At 33.3% G+C, this 16836-nt stretch overlaps 1 protein-coding gene across 2 annotated transcripts in view; it reads right to left on the bottom strand.

The window, feature by feature from the left end:
• LOC107454856 (speckle-type POZ protein-like A) overlaps positions 1–16836 on the bottom strand; it is a 37371-nt gene that overhangs the window by 7328 nt on the left and 13207 nt on the right. Inside the window, exons 1-2 of one of the 2 annotated variants that reach the window (XM_021144668.3) lie at positions 15615–16819; positions 12110–12418 (exon numbers count right to left, since the gene is read on the bottom strand). The exons of the other annotated variant lie outside the window; for it this stretch is intronic. Of the exons in view, the coding sequence (XP_021000327.2) occupies positions 15655–16614 (960 nt within the window). The 5' untranslated portion in view covers positions 16615–16819 and the 3' untranslated portion in view covers positions 12110–12418; positions 15615–15654. Of the gene's footprint in view, positions 1–12109; positions 12419–15614; positions 16820–16836 lie in introns of those variants that run through there. 2 annotated transcript variants of the gene reach the window in all.

Here is a 16836-nt window from a genome sequence, read left to right on the forward strand (position 1 = left end):
CTTAACAATCAGTCCACTGCGGGACAAAAAAGCAATTAATGCAGGAATAACAGTCAATGATAATTTTTTCTTGGGGCAAAGAAAACACCAGTGTAGATATTATTGGAATGTAAACTGAGTAATAATCCTTTTCTTACACCTTTAGAACCAGAGAAAAAAGCTCTTTTCCTGATCGTACGCCCCGAGAGTATCAAATTGAAATTACGTCTGTGTGCTCATGGGCCTCTGGAGTTGGAAAGGCTCGTTTTATGTATACCGTGGTTAAGAGAATCTGCTGATTACATGTATAGGAACACGGCTCCGAATTATTTAAAAAGGAGCATAAGGAATGCAGGGCAGGTATAAACAGATAAATGGTATTTACCTTACTCAACAATTATTTTCATATTTTCTGGGTGGGGTTCAAAATTTTTTAAGACTACGAAGTAGAACATAGGTATCCCCAAATCGGAGTTTTGTTAAATGTTTGGAACCAGTAATAAAAAAGTGTAATTGTTTTATTTTGACTTTGTGTTTGTGGAATTTTAAGGTTGTAAAGTGGCAAATCTATTGTTTATAGTGGAATTGACGCTGATCGATATACTTGGTTCGCTGACTGTGTGGGGGAACCAATCGATAAAATAGCTTTGACTATCTAAGAGCGGACGAACCTTCTAAACCGAAATCTCACTTGAGCTGAACCAATTCAATGATAATGTATATATAATCTTAAAAGGCTTCTCTTTATTAGACCACGCGTAGAGTTCTAATGGTCCCCTGGTGTACTTATTGCAAAGATACTGTTCCCAGTAGGACACCGAAATCAAGCACCACTGATTACTGTCAGTGAGTTAGTGGATGACCAGTTTGATCAGTCTACATAGGAACCAAGGATGTGTGGTATTGGTCATCATTAAACTGTTTTACCACAGAGAGGTCCAATTTGCTCGCAGGTCACGAAGCTACCAAACCAGATCTTCAATTCCCTCCTCAAAAGGTCAAAATTGTAATGTCATGTCTATGGATCATGCTCAGGGATAGAACGTCGCCAATAGCCCTGAGCCGAGAGCTCGCCTTCCAATAAGGTGATGAATCCTGGCGATGGTTGTTCGATACGAATTACGCACTCGACTTGAAAGGACCACTGTGCTAAAGAAAAATACCCTAAGTGGTAGACAGATCAAGGGTTAGAGTCCCTTTGCCGTTAGCCTAACGGATATAGGTTTTCGTCTCCATGTACCGCAAATGTGGGTTAGTTTCATCAATAAGTCCTCCACAAAGGAAAAATCCCAATACTTGATCCTGAAGCTCCCTTGTCTTCTGGATTGGGTTCAAAATTATAAGATTACAGAGTTCAACATTGGTAGTCATAAACTCAAAATTGGGTCGGTTGTTCAACGACGGTTACAAAACTATAAAAAGAAACCGATTGTGAAGATCTAGTGTGAATTAAGTGCAACTATTGGAAATTTAATGATCATAAATTAAGTACAACTACTAGGAATTTAATGACATTTATCATTGTTAATAGTGTATTTGTTTAGATTTTTTTTTTAAAATGTAAATTTTTAATCACACAGCAATAATTAAATATTTAGTACTGTGTGATTAAAAATTATTACACAGTAATAGTTTATAATCACACAGTAAATTTTTAATCACAGTAATTTTAAGCTTTGATTAAAGATGCATCTCAAAATGACAATTTATGCAGATTTTTGTCAAATGGTTTTAGAGTTATAACAAGCTTTAAGAGAGTTTAAAACTACAACATTTAAAGTTCTATCTAGGGTAAAGCGAAAATATTTCAATGAATAAAATGAAACAAAATATCATCCAAAATAAGAATTATTTATTGAAAAAAAAAATTTTAAGTTCAGATAATTCACCGAAAGTAAGCATGGATAATTTAGAATCCCTTTACCTACATAGTTTTAAATTTGGGTATTTGTTTTTTAAATTTCCCGGAATCAATTGAAATTTTTTAAAGGATATCATTCGTTTTGTTCTGATGACAAGAAAAGCGATGGAATAAGAAGCTACCATGAATATTTCACGCAGGACTATTTTTATCATGAGTGAAAATGCAAAATGGTGACCCACAACTATTTGGTATATTACACGTTAATGATTTCACGTCCAAAGTATTCTCAACTCAATGTGTTCATCTTAAACAAATTATTCTTCCATTATTAAATTGTGTTTAATCAAGTGAATTAACAATAGTTATTAATCTAAGCTGAAAATTTGAATGTTCATTTGAATGTTGCATGAAAATTTGATATGTTCTAAAGTGAACCCTCTACAGTTAGTTACATATGATCAAATTGCAATACTTTGTTTTTTGCGAACTGAATCCAGCTTTTCGTCATTTATGGTGAAAAATTTGTTTAAGTTTGAACACTTGCCAAACTTGCAAAAAATATTTTTTGTACTTTCTGTTAATGGAAAATAGTTATTTGAACCGTTCTATGCAAGCCCTGAAAATTTCAGATCGATGTGGTTTTGTTTGACGAAATTATAGAATTTTGAAGAACATGTGTACTTTTCTGGATTTTTGAGCATTCCACATATGCAGTCTTTTGGTCTATACATCTTCTCCCAAAGAACTTCTGAATTTTAATGTTTTCTATATTTTCAAATTATATATNTATATATATATATATATACAACGTTTAAATTGTACAACTAAATTTCACCAAATTACCTATGATTTACATTTTTTAATGTCCACCAAAAATCCTTTCTAAAATTACAATTATTTAATTGTCCTCGAAAACGTTTTAAATAAAATTATTTTTTGCTATATTACTTATTCGTTAGTTCCAGGGTTCAGGATTTTTTTTGATTTTTTTAAAAAAATAGAAAAAAATCAGATTTTTTATTATTTAAATCGGATTTCTTTCATTTAAATCGGATTTTTTTTTATTTAAATCGGATTTCTTTTATTTAAATCAGATTTTTTTGATTTTTATTCAAATACATTTCAAGAACTTTAATTTATGATTAAAAAAACTTTATAAATGTTTAATCAAAATTAAATTAATATTAAAACAATATTATGACGATATTTTAGAAGCTCTAACTTAGTAAAATAATTTTTCATTATAATACATAGCTTTGAATGCATAGCAACCATCTTGAAATAAATGCATAATTGAAATTTGAAATAAAGAATTTAATTAATACTTAAGGGGTCTGTCTAGGTTTTTCTGAGAGATACTTATTTTGTGAAAATTTAGACACAATTTGAGAAAATTAAAAATTATATTAAAAAAACAACACAAAAATATGGAATTATCGTTTCTCACGAGACACAAAAATAAAATTTTAAGAAAAAGTATTTTGTGAAACTCCGTTTTTCCTAAAGTTGAATTTGTGAAGGAACTGCTAAGAGGTAGCAAGTTTCAATTAGCAAGCCATAATTTTAATTTAAAATTGTGATTTTTTTCTATTGATTTTTAATATGGCAAAATAAATGTAACAGAATGTGTTTATAAATGTAGTCATTCATCAGAAAAATAAATATTTAATCTATATATTTTTATATCAAATTATAAATTTTTAACCCTATATCAAAATAGATAAGATAATTTTTAAAAATTTAAAAAAAAATCAACGTACTCATTGGTATTTCTTTTTCTCAGAAATTTTTTTTTATAGAAAATCTGATAATGTCAAAGATATTGTAAACATATTATGAGAAAAAAATACCAGTTAATAACTCTACTGCTTCAAATAGACTTTGAAAGAGTTTGAAAGGGAGGAATGACACTAATATCAGGAAAATAATATCTGAATTCATTAGCCTTTTTTTCTATTTTTGGCATATTAGGGTAATTTCTCTTTCATAGAACCTCAAACCTTCGAAATATACATTTTCCACCAATAAAATATAATGTAGATTTTAATTCCATGCTTTTTCAATCAAAAGGTAGAATTTTTATTAACATTATTTGCATTTTTTTTTGAAAAAAAATTCATGTTTATTAATTACTTTCTACAGCTATGCAAGTCTATATTAAGACAGCATTAAATGTGTATTTTAATCTGTACTTTCAATCTCAAGAATCAAAAGATTTTTAAAAATGTAATTTCAAATGTGTTGGAATTTAAGACATGCCAAGAAAGAAAGTAATTTCGTTGACTAAAATTAATTAACACAGCAATTTATTTAAAATGAATTTTGAAACTAAGAAAAGAAAATAATAAAAATATCAATAATTTAAAACATTGTTTTTTAGCTTTTAAAATCAATATATACATATGTTTAAAAAAATCCATTGATTTAAATCAATGATTTTTCAAAAAAAATTTTTATTTAAATCGTGGTTAACCCTGGTTAGTACTATACAAACCCTGGTTAGTTGTATTTAAAAATTCAAATGACATAGATAAAAATATTCCAGAAACGCTTTTATTTGTGGTAAAGTTTTTATTCCGAAACTGGAATGTACAATTTAACATAAGTTTATAAAACCAACGTAGACAGAAAATCTGATTAAGCGTATGTTGGTAACAATCAACACTGAATTTGATCCAATGAATTTATAAACCCTGAATATTTCAAACATGTTATAAGCAGTTTTTCTGGTCATCCTCTTTAAAAGTGTCAATTTCTTTCAAAATTATATAATTTATTATAACTAAAATATATAAAGCAGCTAATTGTAACAAACTATATAAAGCAGTGCACACACCTGCTTATAAGATATCAATAAGCAGGTGCGTTATAGCACACATGGAGATATCCTAAACCTGCTGATAGCTTTAGGATATCTTCAACTTATAGAAATTGGTTTAATTAGTTTCTATTAGTTCAAATTGCTGGAATCAAATTCTATATCAAGCATATCAATATATGTTGATTTCTATACATAAAATAGTGAAAACACATTTGGATTTCCTAAATTTGAGAATTAGTTTTCATACAAATATATAAAAAATGAAACATACTTCTCGATTTTCAAACTTTGATAATCAGTATTCATATCCATAACACTTGGAAATAACACACATACTTTTGGTTACTTAGAACACAAACATTTTAAATAATCTTCGTAACTTAGAGTTAATTATAGTTAATTGAATATTTTATTGTATTCATGAAAACGTATCAACGACAATGCGATATTAACATCACTTTTTATAACTTCTTCAAAAGATATCGTACCTATTACTCTTTGGAAGTTCATATCAACGAATCTCATAATTTCTTCTTTAAAGAATTCATCACCATGGCGATTGGCCAAGATAAGCATTTGACACGCATTGTCCGCATTTAATTTATTCAACAAATCACTCCTACAAGCATTTCGGAGACTCAACACTTCGTATATATCAGCTGCGTAGTAGAGTTCGCATTCCTCCTCAAAAGTATGATATTTCTTTGTGCCGGAATGCAGAAATGATACCAGTTCCTCCATAACTGGCGCTCGTATGTCTTCTATATTTATCACGTTCTCAATTGTTACGGTGCCGTCTTCAAACATCTTGTGTCCCGCAGTGGACTGATCGACAAGACACGGTTCCCAGCAGATCACCGAAGTCAAGCATCACTGGCTGCGGTCAGTGTGCGGGTGGGTGACCACTTGGATCAGTCTGCGTAGGGACCGAGGGTGTGCGGTATTGGTCCTCGTTAAACTGTGCTACCGTAAAGTGCTCGACTTCGCGCGCAGGTCGTCGGGCTACCGAAGCGGGGGTGCCATCCCCTCCGCAGAGGATCAAAATTGTGATGGCATGTCTTCGGATCATCCTCAGGGATGTTTCCCAGACCGTCGCCAATAGCCCTTTGTGCAGCTCTAGTGCGACGTAAATTAACAACAACAACAACATCAAACATCTTGTTGAACACAGGAGATCTTGCACTTAGTACTACCTTGTTGGCTTTGATGTTTACACCGTCAACTTTCAACGTGACATCCGTCTCGGTAGCCAGAATCTTCTGCAGAATTTTCTTAAAATCCAGTAAGCACTGTAATCCCACTTCTTGATTTTCAGGTTTTTTAGCATTCGGAAGTTTTAAGAGGCAGGTGATAGATAAAGGGTACTTTAATGAACTGTTTCGGGCACCAAAGCCTTGAAGCAAATTGTATTTGGGAGAAGAATGCATTGATATCTCAGCAGTATCTTCTTTGGAATGACGGCAAACTCCGCCACCGTCAGTTACGAAGATGCTGAATTTCAGTGACATTCCTCGCTTGTTTTCAGGTTCTATAACATGCAACCGTAAAACTAAAGTATCATTTCGCTCTATTATGCGGTATTCAAGGAAACCTGTTTCGGTGTCTGTCACAGAAAAGTTTTTACTCCAAAGTGTTTTTGTCTCTTCGATATCTAATTTCAAAATTTTCATTTCAATAACGATAAGATTTTCAGATGTGTCTGAAAAACATGAAATCTTTTTAAAAGCAGATGACATTGTGAACAAAATGTTAGCAATCTCACGAATATTTGGATTGATGGTAAATTGCCGAAGAGTGCGATGAGCACTTTGCATTAGCTTATCAAGAATATTTAAGTTTCTCTAGCGGCCTCCCTGGCAGAGCGGTATCACGCGCCAAACGCTCTGTTAAGCGTGGAGGTAGCGGGTTCGAATCCCGCCGTAACCCTGGTTGTATTCTTTGTGATGTCCTTCTCTGTATTGTACTATCTATCCTTCTACTTGACAAACGTTTATAAGCCTTAATTGAGCACACAAGTTTGAAAATGTATGTTATACCAATAAATTAAAATAAAAGTTTCTCTACGCGTTCTTTCTTATACAATTGATAACATCATCATCATCATCGATATTTATCTGGGCGCCTGGGGCCGTTAGCGACCAAGTTTCCTATTCGTCTTGAATTGTGATCTTTAGGGTGGTTCTTTCTGGTAATTGGAATGCAATTGGAGTAAAAGGAATTTAAATATTTTGAATTTTAGATAAAATTACGTCACTACAAAAGTAAGCTACCATCGGTCAATTGATAACAGTTATCTTTTGATTGGAAGGGGCGACATATCTAACATTAAATCTAACCGTTTACGTGGCTGGTTAAGACGGAGCTAATTTTATTATTATATTACTTCATTTGCTGGAACGTTTCAAAATGATTGGATTGGATATTGTTTCTAATTCGGTATTGGGCACGAAACGTCACCAACCGATTCGTCTGCCCTGAGTAGACACATACTATGAAGTCATGCATATTAATATTCTTATGCTGAATGAAATGCTACCTATGAATTTGCGTCTATCAGGAATCGAACTCAGGAACTTTTAGATGAAAGGGAAGTGATCTTTTTAAAATAGACAATTCATCAGTTAATTATATTTTTCACTTATTTATAAGTAGTGTTAGCTTTTCCACATTATTTTTTCAAAAGGAAAGAATTAAAAAAAGTGCTTACTTAATATCTTTTCCGTAAGCATCAGCCCCGTTTTTGTTATATTGCACCTTTCGGTAAGCAAGAATAAAAACGCAACATGTGCAATATAAAGGCAGTCATCGTATAATAACAGAATTTAATTACGTATATATTAGTTCTAATTCCTCATCAAAATATTATTAACAATCTAAAAGTTTTATGCCAAGTTGTTGTTGTAGTTCATTTACGTTGCACTAGAGTTGCACAATGGGCTATTGGTAACTGTCTGGGAAGCATTCCTGACGTTGATCCAAAGATATGCTATTGCATTTTTGATCCTCTGCAAAGGGGATGGCACCCCCGCTCCGGTAGCCCGACGACCTGTACTCGAAGTCGAGCACTTTGCAGTAGAACGGTTTAACGAGGACCAATACCGCACACTCTCGGTCCCTACGCAGACTAATCTAAGTGGTCACCCACCCGCAAACTGATCGCAGTCAGTGATGCTTGACTTCGGTAATCTGCTGGAAATCGGGTCTTAACGATCTACTGCGGGACGTTCTATACTCAGAGCTAGGATGTAAGATGAAAAAATACAGTGTGCATAACTAGAATTTTAATTACAAGCTATTTTTTCCGATGCGAGTAGATTGTTTTTTGTCGTAAATGGAAAAAGGCTAGCTGAATTTTTTCCAGATTAGATTTTAGAAATCGCTAAAAAAATTAATATTCTAATATCTTTAAAAGTATTTCGACATTTCTAGTATATCGTATACCGTATTTTTTCTAAATAGTTAGAATAAGTTGCTTTCCGATTGGGCTGAAATAGCCTAGGACGTTGGGTCCATGTCCGAAAGTTCGATCCCCTATGGCCACAGAATCTCCGTGTACAAATTGGTGCCTGGTTCAAGCTAAATTTGTCAGGGTGACTAAATCCAAGTTCTCGTAACAAATCAATACCTCTGTGGGTACCGAATAGGAGATTGTTGCTATTGTAGTTCATTTACGTCGCACTAGAGCTGCACAATGGGCTATTGGCGATGGTCTGGGCACATCCCTGAGGATGATCCGAAGACATGCCATCACAATTTTGATCTTCTATATAGAGAATGGCACTCCCGCTTTGGTAGGCCGATGACCTGCACGCGAAGGCGAGCACTTTACGGTAGAACATTTTAACGACGACCAATACCGTACACCCTTGGTCCCAACGTAGACTAATCCAAGTGGTCACCCACCAGCACACTGACCGCAGCCAGTGATGCTTGACTTCGGAGATGTGTTGGGAACTATGTGTTAACGATCAGTCCACACCCGAATATGAGATAGATAGTGCTCTTGTTCAAGTCAAAATTACTTTGTGCGGATGGAAGGTGTGTGAATGCGTCCTCCCTGTAAAACGGGGTGTGACGTGTGTATGTTGTATCTGGATTATCCTCGGGGTTGTTTCCCATACAGTCTCCAATTTCCATAGTGCAGCTGTAGCGTGACGTAAATGAAAGTATCTTACCTTACTGTTTCTAGATCGCTACGAATTTCACACAGTTTAGATAAGGAAAAATGTCACGGTGATCGAGTAATGGCCCTTAAACTTAAAAAAAAGTAGTGCAGGAATAGCAGGCTATGATGATATTTTTCCTGAGGAAAAGAAAACACCAGTATAAGTAGTACTGGACGAGCGAAAACTAAGTAATAATACTTTACTTTACACCTTTAGGACCAGAAAAAAAAGCTCCTTTCTAGATCCGTATGCCCCGAGAGTATTAAATTGAAATTACGTCAGTGTCATCATGTGCAGCTGGAGTTGGAAAGGTTCGTTTTACGTATACCGTGGTTAGGACAATCTGGTGATTATATATATGGGAACACGGCTCCGAACTATTTAAAAAGCAGCATAAGGAATACAGGGCAGGTATAAACAGATAAATGGTATTTACCCTACTTAACAATTATTTTAATATTTTCTGGGTGGGGTAAGACTACGAAGTAGAACTTTGATATTCCCCAATCGGATTTTTATCACATGTTTGGAACCAGTAAGAAAATAAAATAAAAGAACTACACGTTTTTTTAAACTTTCTGTGTGTGGAATTTTAAGGTTGTAAGTTCATAAATCTATATAAGATGTTTGTTGTGGAACTGACCCTAATCGATATACTAGGTTCTCTGACTGTGTGCTTGAACCGATCGATAAAATAGCTTTAATGATATTGTATATATAATCTTAAAAAAGCTTCTCTTTATTAGAGCACGTCTAGAGTTCTACGGTGGACTGATTGCGAAGACACTGTTCCCAGTAGGACACCGGAGTCAAGACCACTGATTACGGTCAGTGAGATAGTGGATGACCAATTTTATCAGCCTAAATAGGGACCAAGGATGTGTGGTATTGGTTATCATTAAACTGTTTTACCTCAGAGGGCTCTACATCGCTCGCAGGTCACGAAGCTACCAAAGCGGAACATTAATTACCTTCACATAGGATCAACATTGTAATGGCATGTTTTCGGATCATACTCAGGGATAGAACGTCTCCAATAGCCCAATGGTCCCTGAGCCATGAGCTCGCCTTCCAATAAGGTGATGAATCCTAGCGATGGTTATTCAATACGAATCACGCACTCGACTCGAATCGACCACAGTGCTAAAGAAAAATACCCTCAGGGGTAGACAGATTGTGGGTTAGAGTCCCTTTGCAGTTAGGCGAACGGAGATAGGTTTTCGTTGATATCCTCTCCATGTACTGCAAATGTGGGTCAGTTTTATCAAAAAGTCCTCCACGAAGAAAAACTTATCTCAATAGTTGATCTTGGCGTAATCTTCTGGATTGGGTTCAAAATTACAAGATTACGGAGTTGAACATTGGTAGTCATAAACTCAAAATTGGGTCGGCCGCTCAACGACGATTACAAAACTACAAAGAGAAGCCCAATTTGAAGCTCTGGTGCGATATAATTACTCTACAAGAATTTTAATGACGTCTGTCATTGTTACGAGTGTATTCGTTTAGATTTTATTAAAAGGTAAATTTTTAGTCACACAGTTTTAAATTTTAAGCTTTGATTAAAGATGCATCTCAAAATGACAATTTAGTTCATGCGGATTTTTGTCAAATGGTTTGAAAGTTATTACAATCTTTGAGAAAGTTTAAAAACTGTTTAAAACTACAACATTTAAAGTTTTATCTAGGGTAAAGTGAAAATAATTCAATGAATCAAATGAAACAAACAATCATCCAAAATATGAATTATTTAATGAAATAAAAAAATTGAGTTCAGGTAATTCACCGTAAGTTAACATGGATAAAGGAGAATCCCTTTATCTACATATTTTTAAATTTGGATTTCTGTTTTTTTTTCATAAATTTCCTGGAATCAACTGAACATTTTTAAAGGATATCATTTGTTTTATTCAGAAGACAAAAAAAATAGCGATAGGATATGAAGCTACCATGAATATTTCATGCATGACTATTTTTATCGTTAGTGAAAATGCAAAATGGTGACCCACAACTATTTGGTTTATAACATGTTAATGATTTAGCGCCCTATAAGTACTCTCAATTCAATGTGTTTTTTGAAACAAATTATTCTTTCACTATTAAATAGTGTTTGAGGTTAATCAAGTGAAATAAAAACAGTTATAAATCTAAGCTAAGCCCGGTGAGACATTTTGTTAAAAGCTGCAGGCATGTGTAAGTTATCTTTAACTCCTAACCAGTGTCACCCGAATCTAGTTCGGGCAACTTTTACGTGCATTATTTGTGATGCCCGAACTGACTTCGGGCATGAGAAAAACTATCGTTTCTATTTTGTGAACCCCAAGCTGATTTCGTTTCTAATTTAGGATACTTAATTCACTATTTTCCTAATAGATGGCATTAGAGGTCTTGGTTTTTCACCGATTACGACTTCAGTCGTTGGAGGGAAATGTGGGTGGGAGGTTTGGGTTGTTGTTGTTAATTTACGTCGCACTAGAGCTGCACAATGGGCTATTGGCGACGGTCTGGGAAACATCCCGGAGGATGATCCGAAGACATGCCATCACAATTTTGATCCTCTGCGGAGGGGATGGCACCCCCGCTTCGGTAGCCAGACGACCTCCTCACGAAGTCGAGCACTTTACGGTAGCACAGTTTATCGAGGACCAATACTGCACGCCCTCGGTCCCTATGCAGACTGATCCAAGTGGTCACCCACCCGCACACTGACCGCACCCAGTGATGCTTGACTTCGGTGTCTTAACGATCAGTCCACTGCGAGACGTGGGAGTTTTAGGATATACCATACTGTAAAAGTTTTATAAAATTTATGCATTGAAAATCATATTGCTGTGTTTTTATATTATATTATACTAGTTATTTAGCTTCAAAATTTTGTTTCATTTGCTCTAATTTAATAAAATGTGTGTGCAATCCATTGCTTTTTTATGTGTGTGTAAAAACAATAAAAATATAGTAGTTATTGCATCAAAAAGAATTTTGTAATAAAAAACTATTTCTCTAACTTTTATAATAATATGAAGAATTAAATTTTGTAATAAAAAACCACTCTCTAACTTTTATAATAACATGAAGAACTAAATTAAACATTCAAAAAATTTTTCCGTTTTTGGTCTATTTTTCTGATATATGTCACTGTTAAGGGGTTAAGTAAATATAGCGAAAACATGGTAACGCTTAACAGTAGGTCGGGTTACGCCTCAATTATATTTAAAGACTCTAAGTCCCCCAAACAAATATTCAGCAATAAAGTATGGAACTAATTCAGAAAAATATATGTATTTTCAAAATAGTTTATTCTTTCAGCATTAAATATCATTGGAATATGAGGCAAATCTAATTAATTAACACTAACCAGAATTTTTAACATAAATATGACATGACTTTCAATCGATCTACATTGAGTTATGCTACTGAAGTATTGTGTGAGCGATAGGTTCAGGTATGGAGTCCCAGATGGTTTGTAGCATTTCATCTACGTAGCTTCCAAAGCGATGTTTTCTTTTATAAAAGTATAAGTAAAATAGTTGAAGGCAATAGTATTCGCATCTTTGACAGATAACTTCACTAGAATGTATTTCTCCCATTCTGAAATAAGTAGATAAATTAAAATATTCACAAGTATAAAGAATTAAGGTGATAACGTTACTGCACTTTAAATAGAGGCCCCTCTCAAACAATCTAATTACTATTTATTGCATAATAAAGCTTTGCGTAAACAAATTTTTGAAAGAAAAAAATATATTCGAACCAAAATTGATAAATAAGGGTTGACGATGAAGACAATAACTTTTCATAGCGCAACTGAACAGATATCATTAAAAAAAATAATAAACAGTTGGAAATTATTTTGGTTTATCAAATTCTTTTCTTTGAAGAATGAATATTATCATGCCATGCTTCGTGAACAACAATTAAAGTTGTTTAATTTTGTGTGTATAAATTGTACCACAAATAAGTCATATATTTAATTTATTGATTTTTTGGCCATCAAAATCTTTTCACCGAATCTAATTGATCATCAAAATTTTCTTAAATGACCATTGACAAATCAAGATTCAAATATTGAAGAATTAAATTTTTTGGTATTTCAACACTGCTAACAAAAATTAGCTTCTGTGTTTAACGGAACAACAGAAAGAGTCTCCGCACCATTGGGACACTATGAAAAAAGTGTTCGTGGTTTCGCCTTGTGTATAATGCTGATTTCTAAACGGAAACTGAACTTGTTCAAACACGTGATTCAAAGTTGTATATCACGCTTCCTGAGCTGAAATTAAAAAAATTATAATTTTGTGGAATCTCACCCATTGGCAAAATAAGTGTTGTTTTGGGTTTAATGGCATGCGCACCTTATTTGGACGTCATCACACTTTTCAACGGTGTTGAATAAGGCTCCTATACTATCAGAGCTGACCTATCAAGCAATATTGGAGCAAACAAGTTCGCAAGTTAACGTTATGTTAGTATTGTGCTTATGTTATTAAAGAGATGCCAACTGCTGCGGACACGCCTAAATAATTTAAAAAACGGTAAATAACTACAAAGTAAATTTTGCAAATAGCTGACAATATTTGCTTTCTTTTAAAAATGTAAATCATGTAATAAGTGCTATACCTATATTAAAATTGAAACTATAAAGTGGTGAATTATATAAGCCTACGCATTGTTTAGAAATAGTGGTGGATTAAAACCTACTAAATCGAACTTATGAAACCAAGAATTACAATTAATAAACTACCACTTGAAAATATTTATTCGCTGTGCTTATGTTAGCTCTTTGCTCCAACAATAAATGATAAGTCGGCCTATCTAATTCAGGGGCTCTGGTGTTCGTCGTCGTCGAATGCGTTGCTATGGCGACAGCTGCTGTTTGATAATTTTTTTAGAATTCATTTTTTACTCTTCTTTTTTTTCACCAGCAGGCATTTTTAATGTATTTTCATAATAATAATTTAAAATATTTTTATATTTTTTTCATTATTAACTTATAATTACTGTCTTGACAGTGATTTTAATATTTTTTATTATTAACTTATAATTACTGTCTTGACTGTGATTTTAATATTTTTATATTCTTTTTATTATTAACTTATAATTACTGTCTTGACGGTGATTTTAATATTTTTATATTTTTTATTATTAACTTATAATTACTGTCGTGACGGTGATTTTAATATTTTTTATTATTAACTTATAACTACTGTCTTGACGGTGATTTTAATATAAATATGAATACTGACGAAGGAAAAGTATTTTGTGACGTCTTGAAACACGTATATATCCAGGATTTGAAAACCAATCTGACGACAAATATCAATTGAGTTGAAACAGTTTTTGCGGCGCATGATTTGAAATGTTATGGCGTTTATCGGAGTCAATCCAGAAAAGAAAAAAAAGCATTCGACCAATGGGTAACCAGTAATCGTATTAAAGCGATCACAATTTTTTTGTTTTATTTTACTCTGCTTTTTTTCTTAGTACTGTTTCATTCACATTTGCAAATGTATACTTATAAACTATGAATTTTAAATTTAATGTTATTCATGCAAATTAAATTTAAAAATTAGAAATTATTTAGCACAATTATCTTAATTTCAAACAGAAAATAAAGATTAAACAAAATTTTGTTGTAAGCATTCTGGCACGTGAAAATAGCACGTGAAAATTCAGTTATTTTATGGTTTTAATGTAATTTTTTTTCCACCTTAAATTTAACAAGCGAAATTTATATGTAATATAAGAATTGGGTGAAAACTGTAATATAAGATTAGGAATATAAGAACTGTTAAGGAATATAAGAACTGTAATATAATATAATTCAGTGAAAACTGTAATATAAGAATTTCACGTGGTTAATTAAATGATTGAGAATAAAAACTTATTGACTCTTCTTTAAAAACCCTCTTTAACTAGCAAATTAAAAAGAGCATTTAAAAAACTAAATTACATTTATAAGAAGAATTTTCGTTCTAACCGTATTTACTTTAGCAATCGGTAATATAGATTGATTTATAACAGCATGCACATTTAAATAATTTGTAAACATTCTTTTACAGTTTAAAAAATGTCATTGCAACGAATTTTTAAAAAAATATTGATTAATGTGATGCGGACCATAAATATAAATAGAAGCAGAAAAATAGGTAGTAAAATATTGTTAAACTCAAAGCTTTACATTCACCTAATCAGGTCGACTTTAATAACCTAAACATATTTGTGCTCACAATACAATACTATTTACAGACATTGCTAAAAGTTTCTACTATTATTCAAATCTCATTTCACCAGATTCAGATGAAATAACAGTTAAATTAGACATTACAGTTATTTCGAACATAGTTATATTTGTAATTTTATATTATAACCGTCGTTGGACAGCCAACCCAATTTTTGGGTTTACGGCTGTTAATGTTCAGCGCATTGTAATTTTGAACCCGATTCAGAAGACAAGGGAACTCTTGGATCAAATATTGGGAGAAACTTTGCTTCGTAGGGGACTTCTTCATGAAACTAATCCGCATTTGCGTTACATGGAGAGGAAAACACCCACAGTTAGCCTGACGGTAAGGGGACTCTAACCCATTATCCATCTACCACTGAGGATATTTTACGACAGCACTGTGGTCGGTGCAAGCCGGATGCGGAATTCGAATCAACTAGCCATCGCTGAGATTCGTAACCGGTTGCCCTCTTTGGAAGGCGGACGCTCTATCCCCTAAGCAATCACGGCTCTATACACAGTTATAACAGTTATTTCAGATTGAGTTAGCCAGTTACTTACTTTTTGATGAACGGTTTTTTATAATTCAGAAACAAAATCGTCAATTTTTCACTTCAGGTGCAGTGGAACGGACAAGTAGCGCCATATCTTCTTTACTCATTTCCAAAAACGCCTCGCTATTTATGACAGACGTGAAATTAGCACTTATAAACTTTACAACTCCATTCTTGAAATCCTCATCGCTATGCCGACTTGCAAAAGTAAACAGAGAACATGCATTGTTTACATCAAGATGACTCAACAATTCGGTTTTGCATGCTTCTTGCAGGGACAAAACTTCATATTTATCTGCAGCATAGTACAATTCCATAGCTTCATCGAAATTGCACTCTTCCATCTTACACGCATACAAGAAATTGACCAGCCTCCTCATTGTTGCTGAACCTATGTCTGAAACGTCAACTGTATTGTTAGCAGCTTCGATTAAGTCATGATCGAACATTTTTTGGAACACTGGGGAACGAGCTTGTAAAATAATTTTGTGAGCTTTGATGTTTTCCCCACCCGTGTTCAGTACTACGTCAGTGTTATAAGCTTCGTCCAGAATTTTCATTAAATCCGAGGACATCTTGTCCATTCTATTCTCATAAGAAACACAGTACAGTTTTGAAAGTGCAGTATTCGACGATCTTACTGTACAACAGATTGTAATAGGATATTTTGTCTCAAATGAAAATCCCTCGAACTTTTCAAACAGATCAAATACTGCGGTTTTTGAGACATGTTTTAATCCAGCGTGACTACAAATGACTGATTTGTCCTTATCAAGAATGTTAAGCATATAATATCCATATCTAAGACGCTTAGGATTATACAAGATTAAGTATCTGACTCCAGCACTGAATCCGATTTTGAGAAAAGACTGGTTTTTGCCATCAATGCAAAATTCAGAACTCTGTAAATCTTTTTTTAAATCCGACTCTTCAAGTTTCCATTCGAAATACAAGAAAAGTTTGGAATAAACTATGAGAAGATTTTTGTCATACACAACACGTACCATTATTAAGCTGCAAATCGTACTAGACGGCAGTTTCTAGGCAGCAGTAATAAACTTCTTCCTTAATGATAAAGATTATCTAATCAATTTTAAGGACTTCCTGAAAAACAATTGAAACCATTCACTATCGTGTGGTGTAAACAAAATAATGAATTGAACTTTTTCTTTATGAGTTTATTTGTGAACGAGATAACGATGTTTCGACTTGTTTTATGAAGAATTAAA

The sequence above is a fragment of the Parasteatoda tepidariorum genome, chromosome 10 (genome assembly GCF_043381705.1).
Source record: "Parasteatoda tepidariorum isolate YZ-2023 chromosome 10, CAS_Ptep_4.0, whole genome shotgun sequence".
In the NCBI taxonomy this organism is placed as follows: Eukaryota; Metazoa; Arthropoda; class Arachnida; order Araneae; family Theridiidae; genus Parasteatoda; species Parasteatoda tepidariorum.